This window comes from Lepidochelys kempii, chromosome 15 (assembly GCF_965140265.1).
Source record: "Lepidochelys kempii isolate rLepKem1 chromosome 15, rLepKem1.hap2, whole genome shotgun sequence".
NCBI classification, from domain to species: domain Eukaryota; kingdom Metazoa; phylum Chordata; order Testudines; family Cheloniidae; genus Lepidochelys; species Lepidochelys kempii.
In genome coordinates, this window is record NC_133270.1 from 3609673 (window position 1) to 3623889 (window position 14217).

The 14217-nt window shown below is 49.9% G+C and overlaps 1 protein-coding gene across 4 annotated transcripts in view; it reads right to left on the bottom strand.

Moving 5' to 3' along the window:
• The window catches only part of MORC2 (MORC family CW-type zinc finger 2), a 113244-nt gene that overhangs the window by 21333 nt on the left and 77694 nt on the right, over positions 1–14217 (bottom strand). For all 4 annotated transcript variants that reach the window (XM_073313587.1, XM_073313586.1, XM_073313588.1 and 1 more), the window contains exons 13-16: positions 7446–7586; positions 6309–6463; positions 6030–6158; positions 5091–5196 (exon numbers count right to left, since the gene is read on the bottom strand). In XM_073313587.1, coding sequence (XP_073169688.1) covers positions 5091–5196; positions 6030–6158; positions 6309–6463; positions 7446–7586 — 531 coding nt within the window. The remainder of the gene's footprint in view (positions 1–5090; positions 5197–6029; positions 6159–6308; positions 6464–7445; positions 7587–14217) is intronic.

Below are 14217 nucleotides of genomic sequence, written 5' to 3' on the forward strand. Positions count from 1 at the left end.
AGTGGTACACATGGACAGAAGGAGCGCCACATGATCCCGCACCTGCGACCAGGAGCTGCCCTTGACCAACCAGTTGTCCAGATACGGGAAGATCTGGACCCCCCGGCGCCTGAGGTAGGCCGCTACCACCAACATACATTTTGTGAATACCCTGGGGGCAGTGGACAGGCCAAATGGGAGGAGGACCGTAAATTGGTAGTGTTCCTGCCCCACCGTGAAATGGAGGAAGCATCTGTGCCCCTCGAATATATGAATGTGGAAGTACGCGTCCTGCAGATCGAGGGCGGCGTACCAGTCCCTGGGATCCAGGGAGCGGATGATGGAGGCCAGGGAGACCATGCGGAACTTGAGCTTCACCATGTACTGGTTCAGACCTTGCAGGTCCAAGATGGGCCTGAGCTCCCCTTTGGCGTAAGGAAATAGCGGGAGTAGTACCCCTTGCATTTGAACTCCCCCAGCACCGCTTCCACCGCTCCTAGGCCCAGGAGCCACCCCACCTCCTACTCAAACAGAGCCTCGTGAGAGGGGTCCTCCAGGAGGGACGGGGGCAGAGGGTGGTTGGGAGGGGTGGAAGTAAACTGGAGGGTGTAGCCCCGGGAGATGGAGTTGAGGACCCATCAGTCTGAGGTCAGCTACGACCACTCTGGGAGGAAAACACACAACTGATTGGAGAAGGAAACTTTACTGAGGGTGGATCCCTGATGAGAACTTGCAAGGAGCCCCTGGGCGTCCCATCAAAACTGCCTTTTCTCCACCTACTTGTCCTTGGAGGACCCAGGCTGGGGGGCAGGTCGAGACTGCCTCTGTAGGCGCTTCTTGTTGTCCTGTGACTTTTTTGTGGTCTTGTATTTTGAGCGGGTGGCCTGGGCAGGAGTCTGCTGTGGCTTGAACTTAGGTTTAGCCGGAGCCGGAATACAGAGACCCAGAGTCTGGAGCGGCGTGCGGGAGTCTTTCAGGCCACGCAGCTTTGTATCCGTTTCTTCCGCAAACAGAGCTTTGCCGTCAAATGGAAGGTCCTGCAGGGAGGTCTGCGCCTTGCTGGACAGCCCAGAAAGCAGGAGCCATGGTGCCCTTCTCATGGACACCACAGAGGCCATGTCCATTGCATCCGAAGCTGCCTGCAAGGTTGCCCTGGCAGCCGCTGTACCCTCCTCCACCAGCGCTTTGAACTCCTTCCTGTCGCACTCCTGGAGAGAATCCTCGAACTTGGACAGGGAGCCCCATAGATTGAACTCCTACTGGCCCAGGAGAGCCTGGTGGTTCGCCACCCGTAACTGGAAGCTCGAGGATGAATAAATTTTTCTTCCAAATGAATCCAGCCTCCTTGAATCTTTTTTTTTTGGGGTAGGGGCCGGTTGGCCCTGCCGTTCCCTGTGGTTGACTGACTCGACCACCACGGAGTTAGAAGCAGGGTGGGTGTACAAGTATTCATGACCCTTGGCGGGCACAAAATACTTGCGTTCCACTCTCTTAGAGATGGGGGCCAATCAGACTGGGGTTTGCCACAGGGCATTTGAAATTTTTGCCACCCCTTCATGGAAAAGTAAGACCACCCTGCCCAGTGCCGAGGTGGACAGTACATTAAACGGAGTCCAAGGGTTCCTCCACCTCCTCTGCCTGGAGGTTGAGGCTTGATGCCATTCTCTTAAAGAGTTCTTGGTGGGCCCAAAAGTCCTCCTACAGGATGGAGGGAAGAGGGGCCGTAATTGCCTCATCAGGAGAGGGCGAGGAGGCTGATGGGGTACTTTGTGTGTCCACCAGCACCGGAGGATCCACCACCTGCTCAGTCTCCGGGCACGGTGCCGAGGATGTATGTCCCACCTACTCCTTCCTCATAGGTCTGGAGAGGGAGGCCGATGGTCCTTCTGAGGCTCCGATCACCGAGTGAGTCCCCACCGGGGGCTGCATCGGGGGCCACGGTGCCCACTGGTACCACTGGGCCGGCCACGGGGCCCGGTGCCACTACACCTACTGTGGCAGCGGCGGAGCTGTCTGTTCAGCTTGGCCCATCAATAGAAAACTTTGAATGGAGGCCGGGCTGACATACGACCTGCCACTGTCCCTGGACGGGGAGGAGAGGCGGTGCTGGGAGCGATGTCGACCATGGGACCGCGATCCCAACGTGAAGGACCAGTACTGTTGGTAATAGCTGCTCTGCGATCGGCTCCGGCGGGCGGGCCGGCAATTGACGCCTGGGGCTGCGGGGCAGTGCCATGGCGGGGTCCTGGAGCGGGATGACAAACGGGAACGGTGTCGACATTCGTGTCATGACTGGCTGCAATAGCCCCTCCAAGACGAGGACCTCTGGCGTCATCTGCCTCAGTCCCATCGGTGTTCGTTCCTCGAGGCGGAGTGGTGCTGGGAGTCTCTGACAAATGGAACCCAGCCAGACAATCTGGTGGGAGTTGAGGACAACCCATGTGGACTTTGCACAGAACGGTTGCTGGGCGGCAAACAGCGTCAGGAACATTCCCTTGACCGAGACCAGTACCGAGTCAGGGCAACTGCGGAGATCTCAGCGGTGGCTTGCCTATGGAGCGTGGGGCCGACATCAGCGGTGCTCCTGGTACCGGCATGGACATGACATCCTAGGCCACTTGCAAGGCCTCCGCTGTGGAGGGCATCCGGACATCTGGGGAGGCCCGCTCCAAATGAGCCGGGCTACTTCGCTCGACTTGAGTCAGAGGCCTAGAGGCTGGTGGGGGATCGAGGACTGTCCAACATGGGTCTAGCCTCTGTCCCAGGTTTACTCCGGTGCTGCGGCGAAGGTGGCCTCTTCCTAGCCTTCTTGGCGTGCCCCGCGGACAGGGAGCGGTGCCGACTAATTGATGGCTCCAAAGGGTCGCTGCACACCTACACCACGGAGCACAGTGCTGACTCGGAGCGGTCCTCCAGAACTGGGGTCAGCACCAACTCTATCAGAGTAGCCCGGAGCCTACTGTCCCTTTCTCTCTTGGTCCGAGGCTTAAACTACTTGCAAATCTTGCAGCTATCACTGAGATGGGTTTCCCCCAAACAGTACAAATAGTCTGCGTGCAGATCACTTTACTGGCATACGTTGCCTACAAGTGTCGCACGACTTAAAACTCTTAAAACCCGGGCACTCTAGCTAAACTAAACTAATCAATTAACCAACTACAGGTACCACACACTGAATGAACAAGCAGTTCTGGGGACGAGCTACAGCAAAGCAGAGCAGTTCCGGAGCACCTACACTGGGGGCAAGAAGGAACTGAGGGTGGGGGGAGCGCACAGCACCCCTTATACCACGCCATGGAGGTGCCACTCCAGGGGTTGCTAGGGGTGCTCCCCTATGGGTACTGCTAGGGGAAAAACTTCCAGCACCGGTACATGTGGCGAGCACACACCCCTCTGGTGGAATACACATGAGCAATCACTCGAAGAACTCGGCTCATGAAAAGGCAAAGACCTCCAAATAAGTGAGGCCAACCTGCAAGTCCCTCCACTGTGCATGTAAAGGTTTACAGCAGGGTACAAACAGATCTTATTCCTAGTAGCAGCATCTTTAGCTCTAAGAGCTGCTAAGTTTCAGGTACTAATAACCAGCCTTAGAGGAGATTTTAGAAGGATAAGTCTGATTCATCACAATGTCTAAGTTTTATCCACATGGTGGTGTTAGTGTTCTAACCTTAATAAACCTATCATACTGTCAACAAACTGTTCATGCCACAGGACTATCCCAGCGAGGCCCTCCTCCACACTGTCAGAAGCAGTTAAGTCTGAAGAGTTCTACTTGAAACAGATTAGAAGCACCACAGTTCACGCAACTCTTAGTTTACTAGATACCAGTTCTTAGTGTATGAAGACTTCTATCGCATTCCTCACTATTATGGCCTAACTCATGTTTCCCTCATATCATAAACATTTTTTCCTGCCAATCTCAGGGATGCTGCAGTGTATAGAGGTTTGCACTCTAGCGATGATTCACCCTACATAAAAGGAATGGGTCTCCATTTAAGTTTCCACAAAATAGGGTAGCACAAGTTCTCTCACCTCCTAAAGTTTTTATTTAATTCAGGAACTTTCTTATTCTGAGCTAGCTAAGGTGGCTATTTTGTTCAACTAATCCTCAAGTATTTCTGTATTTAGACTTCATGCTTGTCTGGAGGTTTCTCTCCTTCCCCCAAACAAATCACCAATAAAGCTAAATTCTGGCTTACTTAATATGGCCTTTATCACTGCCTGTGTGGTTCTTTGTTTCCATTTGAAACACCCCTTGACCTACTTATTTTCCAAGACTGGGAATCCTATGATAATAGCATATTTAAGGAAACAGAATTACAGGTAAGTAATTTATCCTTCTTTAAAAGACATCTCAGAATTCTCTTATCCACCACCCCTCTAATAGGGATTCTGAATTTTCTTCCTCCCTGGAAAGTGAATCTACCATTGAGACTGTGTGTGTTAGTGTTTTTATGGAGGTGCTGACCAACTCCATAGCTAAGGCTAAGTTCCATTTTGCACTTAAAGCAGAGATTCAGACTTTGTTTTTATGAAAAAATACAACCCATCCCCCCCAAATTTGTGTGCTTACTTTGAGTACAGAATGAATTAATTGAAAACTAGTCCTTTAAGAAATTTAGCACCTACGTCAGGCTTTTATTTTCCTGGATGTTAACAGAATTACACAGACACTTCAAACTTTCCATGTCGTTAAAATTAATTGAATTTATCCAGCATTTTGCAACCCTTAACTTGTAGCCTCAGCTTTGTTCTGTGGATGTCCCCAGTCATTAGCCCAACACCACTCTTAGCTTCAGACATCCCAACTGAAATCAACAAAGTGTGTGTGTGTGGGGGAAAGCAGGAAGGTCCCCCCAGAGGAAGAAAGCATCAAAGAAGATAATCCCTCATTTGCGTTGACTCAAACGAACAACAGCGTTGCCATTAGGGACATCAACTGGCTCACTGAGGCTCATTTTCAGTAGAAGCATCCGGATTCACTGGGATTGTGAGCAGAATCTTCTGATGTAGGCAGAATGCCATTAGCTACCCAGTCAAGTGCCCAGAACAGCATGGCAAAGGCACATTAATGCCAATTCCCTACCATGGCCCGCATTCATACTCACCTATCCTGCTCAGGGTCAGGGTTCATGGAGCACACCCAAGTATCTGGGTATTCCTTCTCCACGGAGCTCAGCTGGAATGGGAGGGTCCGCCATTTCAAACACATATCTGTTACACAGAACACACTACACAGTCAGCACACAGATTCTAAGCCATCCACATAGCCTGTCCTCTGGGTCCACAGCAAGCACATTTGGCTGTTGAGGACCTCACGACTTCCCAGGGCATTAGTCTGGTGACAACAACCCTTTCCAGCTGCTGGAGCACTTGGCATCAGGGACCACCTTCCATCTCCCTCCAAGACACTCCACTGTGTTGCAAAGTTTTGTTTTCTTTTAAAAAACAAAACCATAAAAATAATTGAAATGGTGATCAAGAAGGCTGAGACCAGTTAATGCCCAAGGTCTCCTTTAGTGAGAAGAAAGACAATTGTGTGGGATGTTCCCATTTGATACTCAGGCTATTCCCACTTATAGGGAGGGAACACTCCCAAAGGTCCTAGAAAATGTAGCACGGGGGGTGGGGGGGGGAGGAGGAAGGCGAGAACCGAAGTGCAGTTCTGTCCTAGTGAGGGATTGTAAAAATGGCCCTGTGCAGCTTTATGTTCAGCCCCTCTGTGATGACTACTCCGTATTCCCAGCTTACAGATAAGACTATTAAAAAAAAAAAAATTAAACTGCCAGCCTCAAAATCTCTCTGGGCTCTGAATGTCTAGCTTGTGCATCGTCACCAGGAAGATATCTGGTTATGAAGCATGAGTCAGAAAAGCATCCAGCTCCCAGAGCTGTATTGGCTTTGTTGGGTAGCAGAAAAACTAACTAGCTATCTCCTGCCCATGAGCTGCTTTGCCTTCTGAACAGTAGTTTCTATTCCCTAGCCCACATGGCAGAACAATCTCCTAATCCCAGCCACCCTGCTCCCTCTGCCTGGTAGAGACGCACCGCACTGAATTGTGGTGGGGATCTCCATGGCTCGTCGGCGTTTGTAGCGCAGATCACTTGAGGGAGGTTGGTTCCAGTTTGCTGATAAATAGCCAAATTCATCCCAAAACTTGATTATACCTCTCTGGGCTGAAGAAAAACAGAACAAGAACATTCATCATGCTGCCACTATCAGCAGCATGAAAATGAAGTCCTCCTTCTCTGGTAAGCTCTACCCCCTGTCCCACCAGCCACCCAGAGTCCCCTCCCCATCCCTGTCAAGTTGTGAAGCCTCATTACCAATAGCAACATCCTTCCAGTACTGAGCCAAGTGGTCCCCCATCGCCCTCAGCAAGTGTCGATACTCTTTAGCATCTGCAAAGTCCTGTTTATTGTGGGTGGGCTCCAGAACCAAGTAGGGTATGTCCACAACTCCTACCACTCCACCACATGCCCTGGGGGTGAGAAACAACTGTAACACTGTACACTGCTAACACCCACCAAGATACTTGTCCAAGGGAGCAGCATTGAACCACCACCAGTACCAATCACCGACTGCAACCAGTTGGCTCACTGAGTACCTCCTGCAGCAATATGCGTTTCAGACAGTGAAACCCTGGTGCTGCTTTTTCCAATATTAATATAGTATCAACCCCTTAACACCACAGATTTAGGGCTGTACTCTGAAGAAAGTTTTCTAGTGTGAAATGTCCACACCTGGGGGAATTCTGTGCCAAAAAATTAAAAATTCTACACAATATTTTAAACTTCTGTATATTTTATTTGTCAAAAATAACACAATATAATCATCAGGAGTCCCAGTCACCGTGGGGCTAACAGCAGGAATATGGCTGGGCTGCCATTACTGTTCCCTGCATGCGTGGGTTGCCATTATTTTTTCCCCCACATAGAAATCAAATTCTGCAGGAAAAAATAAAATTCTGTGGGGAACATTAATTCTGCACAAATTCTGCATTGCGCAGAATTCCAGCAGGAGTAAACGTCTTTGTTTTCCTCACTGTGCACAAAAAGGGATCTTTGCTTTCAAGTACTGAATGTTCAACTAGCCCCAATAATCCTGCCTTGCCCTAAGGGTTAGTCTTCTTAGTGACAGAGAAGTGGTTAGTAAGTAGTGAGGAATTGTCAACTTTCATTTGGCACCTCTGGGAAGGGCTCAGTACCAAATGCTGGCAGAGCAGAAAAACCTTATGTCACTGCAGGGCAAACTCCTGTCTCTGCATGCAGAACTTCATTTTTACTGGGAAATCTGGGGCTTTAAATTACATAATAAAACAAAACAGACTATGACTGTGGCTGATACTGAGTGACTGTACTGTATACGGAGGGAATGGTTCATGCTGCCTCCCTAGCTCTGTTGTATAAGCTAATTTCAGTCTTAAGCCAAGGGAACTCTGATGATTTCTGAAAGGAACTCACATGCCACCCTCCAGCTGTGGGCCAACCTTCTCATACATCTTAATCAGCCGACTGCAGTTATAGATGAACATGCCATCCAAATCCCGCTGTTCGATATTCACCCCGAAGATGAAGTTCAACTCTTTAGGCTCCTTCAGTGCCCTGGAACAAGAGGCAGCAAGAATCAGAAACCTCCATGGTATACAGAGAAGAAACCCCCCCTACCCCCAGCCCAAGTGACCTAGACCAGCTCTTTGCAACATCCAGGGATGCTAAACCAACAGCCATAAAATGCCCACTACTTCTGTCCTTATGTATTTCCTGATGTCACTGTTTACATTTTTTAAAAATTATTTACTGAATTCAAATTACAGGTTACATTTTGCAACACTGACACGTACATTTGTTGAGCTAACTATAGAACGGGCACATCATACTTTTTGACGTTTTTTGAAGGGGTCATGGTTCTAGCTTCTGGTCCAAGTATTTTTCTTTTAAGATGTCAAGGCAAAGGAGTTAGATTTGATCAGAGTCTGCAACTTGTCTATATGTTTTGTAGCAGATTATGCCCTTTAATGGTAACACATTCATTGTTTCATGATTTGTGGCTTGCAGAACATGCTAACTGTGCTTTGAAGGCAAAACTGGACTCAAATGTTTCAGTACATACATAGCATTATACCCGACAATTTTAGTACATAGCCCTTGGATTTCCTGGGGATGAGAGCTTACATTATTATGGATACTTATTTTGGAATACCGTTCCAACAGATTTTAAGCTGCAGACATACCCACACAGCACACAGAGCAGAGCTCCTTTCTAGGCATTATGGGCCAAATTTTCAGGAGAATTCCACTTCCATATAGGTACTTAAATAAAATGCATAGATTTTCAGCAAGCAGCTTCAGTGAAAATTTGTCTCCAGTTGTAACTGCTGAGCACTTTTGAAAACGTGACCCCACATCTTTGACTACTGGGGATTATACCGGTTGGCATGTAGAAAAAAAACGGTTACTCACCTTCTCGTAACTGTTGTTCTTCGAGATGTGTTGTTCACGTCCATTCCAATCAGGTGTGTGCACACTAGCCGGAAGATTTTTCCTTTAGCAGCATCCGTAGGGTCAGCCTTGGTGCCTCCTGGAGTCACGCCTTCATGGCACCTAATATTAGGCCCTACCGACCCACCTTAGTTCCTTCTTACCGGCTACTCCGACAGAGGGGTAGGAGGGTGGGTATTGGAATGGACATGAACAACACATCTTGAAGAACAGCTACAAGAGGGTGAGTAACTGTTTTTTCTTCTTCAAGTCCTTGTTCCCATCCATTCCAATCAGGTGACTCAAAAGCCCAAGTTTAGGAGGTGGGGTCGGAGTCATCCACTGATTGTAGCACTGCTCTCCCAAAGGCCACATCGTCTCTGGCTTGCTGGGTGATTGCGTGGTGAAAGTGTGTATGGAGGACCACGTTGCTGCTCTGCAGATTTCCTGGGTGGGAACCTGCGTCAAGAATGCTGAAGAGGAGGCCAGAGCCCTGCAGGAGTGCGCGGTGATTGAAAGAACGGGCACCTTTGCCAAGCGGTAACACTCCCATATCCATGACATGATCCATGAAGAGCTATGTTGAGCGGGGACAGGAAGACCTTTCATTCTGTCCGCCACTGCCACGAATAACTGCTCCAATTTTCTGAACAGCTTCATTCTCTCCATGTAGAAGGCTAGCACTCTGCGGACATCCCTGGAGTGCAGCTTAGGGTAGAATACAGGGAGGAAGATGTCCCGGTTGATGTGAAATTGTGAGACAACCTTTGGGAGAAAAGCCGGGTGAGGCCTGAGCTGAACCTTGTCCTTATGGAATACAGCGTAAGGGGGCTCTGATCTTAGGGCCCTGAACTCAGACACCCTCCTAGCTGAGGTTATCACTACCAGAAACGTCACCCTGTCTGAGAGATAGAATGGGGAGCATGTCACCAAGCGCTCAAATGGCGATGCCATAGTTTGGAAAGGACCAGATTGAGGTCCCAAGCTAGGACAGGCTGTCGGACCTGCTGATATAGCCTGTCGAGACCTTTAAGGAAACGGTTGACCATTGGGTTAGCAAAGACCGAGAAGCCCTCTGCGCCTGGGTGGAAAGTGGAGATGGCCGCCAAATGAACCCTTATGGACGACATGGACAGCCCCTGCTGCTTGAGAGGGAGAATATAGTCCAGTATAAATTGCACCGAGGCGAGCATCGGGGATGGAAGGTGCTGCACCAGATTGAAAATCTCTTCCACTTGGCAAGGTAGATAGCTCTTGTGGAGGGTTTCCTGCTGCCAAGGAGAACTGGTCTGACCTGATCAGACCAAGAGAGCACCACTGTGTTCAGCCATGGAGCTTCCATGCTGTGAGGTGGAGCAACTCTAAGTTCAGATGTTGGAGGCAGGTGTGTTCCTGCATTATTAAGTCCGGGAACAGCGGCAGGGTGACCGGGGTTTCCATGGACATTTCCAGGAGTGATGTGTACCAGTGCTGGTGGGGCCAGCTTGGAGCTATCAATATCACCAAAGCTTGGTCCCTGCGAATCTTGAGGAGCACCTTGTGAACAAGAGGGACAGTTGGGAACGCATATAGGAGATGACCTCCCCATGGGAGGAGGAATGCGTCCGTGATTTAGCCCGGGCTGTGACTGAGGAAGGAGCAGAATTGCTGACACTTCCTGTTGTGTCACTTAGTAAACAGGTCTATTTGGGAAAAGCCCCATCGATGGAAGATTGAGTTTACTACGTCCAGGTGAAGGGACTACTCGTGGCCATGAAACGACCTGCTAAGACAGTCCGCCAGCTCGTTCTGTATTCCAGGGAGGTACAATGCTTGGAGGTGTACTGAGTGCTCTACACAGAAGTCCCACAGCACAAGTCTTCCTGACACACGGGAGAGGAGCGTGTACCCCTGTTTGTTGGTATAAAACATTGCCGTGGTGTTGTGTATCAGTCCTGACAGACACACATCTCCCTGCTAGGTGGGTTCTGAAAGTCTGGCATGCCAGGCACGCTGCTCTCAGTTCCCTGACATTCATGTGTAGAGCGAGTTCCGCCTGAGACCAGAGGCCTTGTGTTCTGAGGTCTCCCAAATGTGTCCCCCAGCCCAAGTCTGACATGTCTGTCACTAACAAGAATGATGGGTCAGGGCTAGTGAAGGGGACTCTTGCACCTACCACCTGTGGGTTGAGCCAGCACAGGAGGGAGTCAAGTGCTGGGCGAGGCAGGGTTATAATCTTGTCCGGACTGGCCAATACACTGACACTAGCCACAACTGAAGTGGTAGAAATCTGAGTCTAGCACACTGTACTACAGGGATCAGAAATGTTTGGCATGCGGCCCGCCAGGGAAAGCCACTGGCGGGCAGGGCCGGTTTGTTTATCTGCAGCATCAGCAGGTTTGGCCGATCACAGCTGCCACTGGCCGCGGTTCACTGTCCCAGGCCAATGGTCAGCTCCCAGACTACTGCACTGGGCAGCACAGCATGGGGAAGAGGTGACCAGCCCTCTGTGGAAAAAGAAGTGGTTCAGGACTATTTAGAAAAGCTGGACGAGCACGAGTCCATGGGGCTGGATGCGCTGCATCCGAGAGTGCTAAAGGAGTTGGCGGATGTGATTGCAGAGCCATTGGCCATTATCTTTGAAAACTCATGGCGATCGGGGGAAGTCCCGGACGACTGGAAAAAGGATAATGTAGTGCCCATCTTTAAAAAAGGGAAGAAGGAGGATCCTGGGAACTACAAGCTAGTCAGCCTCACCTCAGTCTCCTGAAAAATCATGGAGCAGGTCCTCAAGGAATCAATTCTGAAGCGATTAGAGGAGAGGAAAGTGATCAGGAACAGTCAGCATGGATTCACCAAGGGAAAGTCATGCCTGACTAATCTAACTGCCTTCTATGACGAGATAACTGGCTCTGTGGATGAGGGGAAAGTGGGGGACATGTTGTTCCTTGACTTTAGTAAAGCTTTTGACACGGTCTCCCACAGTATTCTTGCCAGCAAGTTAAAGAAGTATGGGCTGGATGAATGGACTATCAGGTGGATAGAAAGTTGGCTAGATTGTCGGGCTCAACGGGTAGTGATCAATGGCTCCATGTCTAGCTGGCAGCCGGTATCAAGTGGAGTGCCCCAAGGATTGGTCCTGGGGCCGGTTTTGTTCAATATCTTCATAAATGATCTGGAGGATGGTGTGGATTGCACCCTCAGCAAGTTTGCAGATGACAGTAAACTGGGAGGAGAGGTAGATACGCTGGAGGGTAGGGATAGGATATAGAGGGACCTAGACAAATTAGAGGATTGGGCCAAAAGAAATCTGATTAGGTTCAACAAAGACAAGTGCAGAGTCCTGTACTTAGGATGGAAGAATCCCATGCACCGCTACAGACTAGGGACCGAATGGCTAGGCAGCAGTTCGGCAGAAAAGGACCTAGGGGTTACAGTGGACGAGAAGCTGGATGAGTCAACAGTGTGCCCTTGTTGCCAAGAAGGCCAATGGCATTTTGGGATGTATATTTAGGGGCATTGCCAGCAGATTGAGGGATGTGATCATTCCCCTCTATTCAACATTGGTGAGACCTCATCTGGAGTACTGTGTCCAGTTTTGGGCCCCACACTACAAGAAGGATGTGGAAAAATTGGAAAACGTCCAGCGGAGGGCAACAAAAATGATTAGGGGTCTGGGGCAAACAAGTTATGAGGAGAGGCTGAGGGAACTGGGATTGTTTAGTCTGAGGAAGAGAAGAATGAGGGGGGATTTGATAGCTGCTTTCAACTACCTGAAAGGGGGTTCCAAAGAGGATGGCTCTAGACGGTTCTCAGTGGTAGCTGATGACAGAACAAGGAGTAATGGTCTCAAGTTGCAGTGAGGGAGGTTTAGGTTGGATATTAAGAAAAACTTTTTCACTAGGAGGGTGGTGAAACACTGGAATGCGTTACCTAGGGAGGTGGTGGAATCTCCTTCCTTCGATATTTTTAAGGTCAGGCTTGACAAAGCCCTGGCTGGGATGATTTAGTTGGTGATTGGTCCTGCTTTGAGCAGGGGGTTGGACTAGATGACCTTCTGGGGTCCCTTCCAACCCTGATATTCTATGATTCTATGAATGAGAGCTGCGGAAAGGGTGGCCAACACATCCCTCGGCTCATGCTGCTTCCCGCAGCCCCCCATTGGCCTGGGATGGCGAACTGCATCCAGTGGGAGCTGTGATCAGCCAAACCTGCGGACTCTGCAGGTAAACAAACTGGCCCATCCCGCCAGCGGCTTTCCCTGGCGGGCCGCATGCCAAAGGTAGCTGCTGATCCCTGCTGTACTATGTAGGTAGAAGCCGCCACGTATCCCAGGAGCTTCAGGCAATTCCTTGGTGTAGCGGTGGGGAACTGCCTGAGACCTTGTATGTCGTCACCCAGGGACCAAAACCTCGCTTCTGGGAGGTATGCCCTGGCTTGTGTCGAGTCCAGCACTTCCCCTATAAACTCTATCCTCTGAACGGGGGACAGCGCTGATTTCCCTTAGTTTCTAAGGTGCCACAAGTACTCCTTTCCAGTTTGCCAAACGTCATTCTTATGAAGCCGACCTGTGCCTCCACTTGAGACCTGGAGCAGCCCTTGAGCAGCCAGTCGTCGAGGTATGGGAACACCTGTACCTGCCATTTGTGCAGGAACGCTGCCACAACTGCCATGCAGGTGGTGAACACTCGAGGAGCTGCTGACAGGCAAAAAGGGAGGACTGCGAACTGATAGCGGTTGCTGTTCACCACAAACCTGAGGTATTTTCTGTGGGGTGGAATTATTGCTTTGTGGAAGTATACATCCTTCAAGTTGAGGGCAGCATACCAGCCCCCTGGATCCAATGAGTGGATAATGGAGGCCGAAGAGACCACACAGAACTTGAGCTTCTTCAAACTTGTTGAGTTCTCGCAGGTCTAAGATGGGCCTGAGCCCAGCCTTGGCTTTCGGTATTAGGAAATACTGAGAGTAGAAACCCTTGCCCCTTTGCTCCTGAGGAACCTCTTCCACTGCCCCTAGCGAGAGGAATCATAGAATATCAGTGTTGGAAGGGACCCCAGAAGGTCATCTAGTCTAACCCCCTGCTCGAAGCAGGACCAATTCCCAGTTAAATCATCCCAGCCAGGGCTTTGTCAAGCCTGACCTTAAAAACCTCTAAGGAAGGAGATTCTACCACCTCCCTAGGTAACGCATTCCAGTGTTTCACCACCCTCTTAGTGAAAAAGTTTTTCCTAATATCCAATCTAAACCTCCCCCACTGCAACTTGAGACCATTACTCCTCGTTCTGTCATCTGCTACCATTGAGAACAGTCTAGAGCCATCCTCTTTGGAACCCCCTTTCAGGTAGTTGAAAGCAGCTATCAAATCCCCCCTCATTCTTCTCTTCTGCAGGCTAAACAATCCCAGCTCCCTCAGCCTCTCCTCATAACTCATGTGTTCCAGTCCCCTAATCATTTTTGTTGCCCTTCGCTGGACTCTCTCCAATTTATCCACATCCTTCTTGAAGTGTGGGGCCCAAAACTGGACACAGTACTCCAGATGAGGCCTCACCAATGTCGAATAGAGGGGAACGATCATGTCCCTCGATCTGCTCGCTATGCCCCTACTTATACATCCCAAAATGCCATTAGCCTTCTTGGCAACAAGGGCATACTGCTGACTCATATCCAGCTTCTCGTCCACTGTCACCCCTAGGTCCTTTTCCGCAGAACTGCTGCCTAGCCATTCGGTCCCTAGTCTGTAGCTGTGCATTGGGTTCTTCCGTCTTAAGTGCAG